At 50.9% G+C, this 1,815-nt stretch overlaps 1 protein-coding gene across 1 annotated transcript; it reads left to right on the top strand.

The window, feature by feature from the left end:
* The first annotated feature begins 133 nt into the window (after positions 1–133).
* LOC119325989 lies at positions 134–1,120 on the top strand. The gene has a single exon (XM_037599704.1). It carries the CDS (start codon positions 533–535, stop codon positions 842–844), a length of 312 nt encoding a protein of 103 aa, XP_037455601.1. The 5' UTR covers positions 134–532; the 3' UTR covers positions 845–1,120.
* Positions 1,121–1,815: the final 695 nt, after the last annotated feature.

The raw sequence follows: 1,815 nt of genomic DNA, 5'->3' as shown, positions 1-1,815 counted from the left end.
AGTTTGGGTTTGGCTTGCGTCTCCCCGTCACACTCGCACACGGTGAAGGAAAGAAACAAGCACCACCAGCACCACAGAGGCGCACAGCGGAATCCACCCCCACTAGTACGTGCCGTTGAGTGCTCCCCTCTCCCCACCACCATCATCTTCTTCCGACTGTCTCCTCTTCCTCCCTCCATATAAACCATCGTGATCCCTGCGTGCTTCCACCATCTCCCACCTCTGCTCCCTTCTAGTTCCCTCGGACCAGCGCGCATATATACCATACCTGTGATCTGCCACAACCCCCACCGAGATGCTGTGTGTGTGGACGACGCAGCTGGTCGCTCCAAGCACGGGAGGATCCATGGGCGTGGTGCGAGCCGTGTGATCCACAAGAGTGTGCGTGCACGTAAGGATGTGCTTCGGCTGCCGTGTCCCCGCCAAGCTCTGGTGGTGAGAGTTCGAGGACAGGCCGCGCACGTACGTACGTGTGATCAGTACATTCCATACTGCTGTGCCGCCCGTGTCTAGCTTCTTGCCGGCGGTCGACATGTGGGGCGACGTGGTGGCGCTCGTCCGGCAGGGCCTGCGGTGGCGGCGGCGCAGGGGGAGGAGGTCTACGGCGCGGGTGGTGGACGAGAGCGCGCTCGGCCTCGGCGATGCCGGCGCCGCCGCGGCGGTGGCGCCGAGCGTGGGCGGCGCCCTGGCCAGGGCGCTCCTGGCACTAGCGTGCGCCGTCCGCTTCGACGGCGAGGACCTGCCGACGGAGGAAGCCTGGGCGGCGAGCGTATGGCGGCCACGGGCCGACGAGGTCAGCCACCTCATGGTGCGCGAGAGCATGCGCTATGCCATCTACGCGTAGGATTGTGTAAGTACGTACGATTGGGGTTGCGTATAACTAGCTGTGTATGGTGTATAACTAGTAGAGTATTAGAGTGATGTATCTTGGATGTACGTAAAGGTCACCACCACCACCGCCACCAGTCCACCACCACTACTAGAGAGTAGAGATGCCATGCCGATTGGCTTCTCTTAGCCTACGTTATGTACTGTAGCATTCTCGGTTAATCTCAACTTCTGAAGGTCACTGCAATTTACTCTACATGTCAACAAAGATTCATCTCTTCCTTTTTTTGTACCCTTTGGTTTCGTTCTTTGTTCTTTTGACGCTCCGATTTCATTTTATTTCCTTCTAGAACTTTTAAGGGAAATAAACATTTGTCCCTATCTTATCTTTCTTTTTTTTTCTTTCTGATGAAGGGTGAGCACTGAGAATGTCTACAGTCACGTTGTTCTGTCAGAGTCAGACCACTTGTATGACCGGCTCTTTCTGGGGAACTACTGCAGCGAATCTCTAGTTCTGAAAGGCTAAATTCGGTTAACTCTAAATTTGATGTACACGGGGCTGGTGAATTCAGCATGGCAACAGAAAGCTTCAGGTGGCTACTGCCCACCGATCGGAGCTTCCTCACTGAACAGAGAGCTTCCTCACTGATCGGAGCTTCAAAAAATAATATAAAAGTGTATAGTAAAGCCTATAAATATCCAAAACATGTAATATAATAGCATGGAATAATAAAAAATTATAGATACGTTGCAGACGTATCAAGCATCCCCAAGCTTAATTCCTGCTCGTCCTCGAATAGGTAAATGATAAAAACAGAATTTTTGATGTGGAATGCTACCTAGCATAATTCTCAATGTAATTTTCTTTATTGTGGCATGAATGTTCAGATCCAAATAATTCAAGATAAAAGTTCATATTGACATAAGAGTAATAATACTTCAAACATACTAACAAAGCAATCATGTCTTCTCAAAATATCATGGCCA

This window comes from Triticum dicoccoides, chromosome 6B (assembly GCF_002162155.2).
Source record: "Triticum dicoccoides isolate Atlit2015 ecotype Zavitan chromosome 6B, WEW_v2.0, whole genome shotgun sequence".
Taxonomy (NCBI): Eukaryota; Viridiplantae; Streptophyta; class Magnoliopsida; order Poales; family Poaceae; genus Triticum; species Triticum dicoccoides.
This window is presented reverse-complemented; position numbering and strand designations above follow the sequence as displayed.

Coding starts and splice junctions, on each gene's coding strand:
- LOC119325989 (XM_037599704.1), top strand. CDS start 533: ATGTGGGGCGACGTGGTGGCGCTCGTCCGGCAGGGCCTGCGGTGGCGG.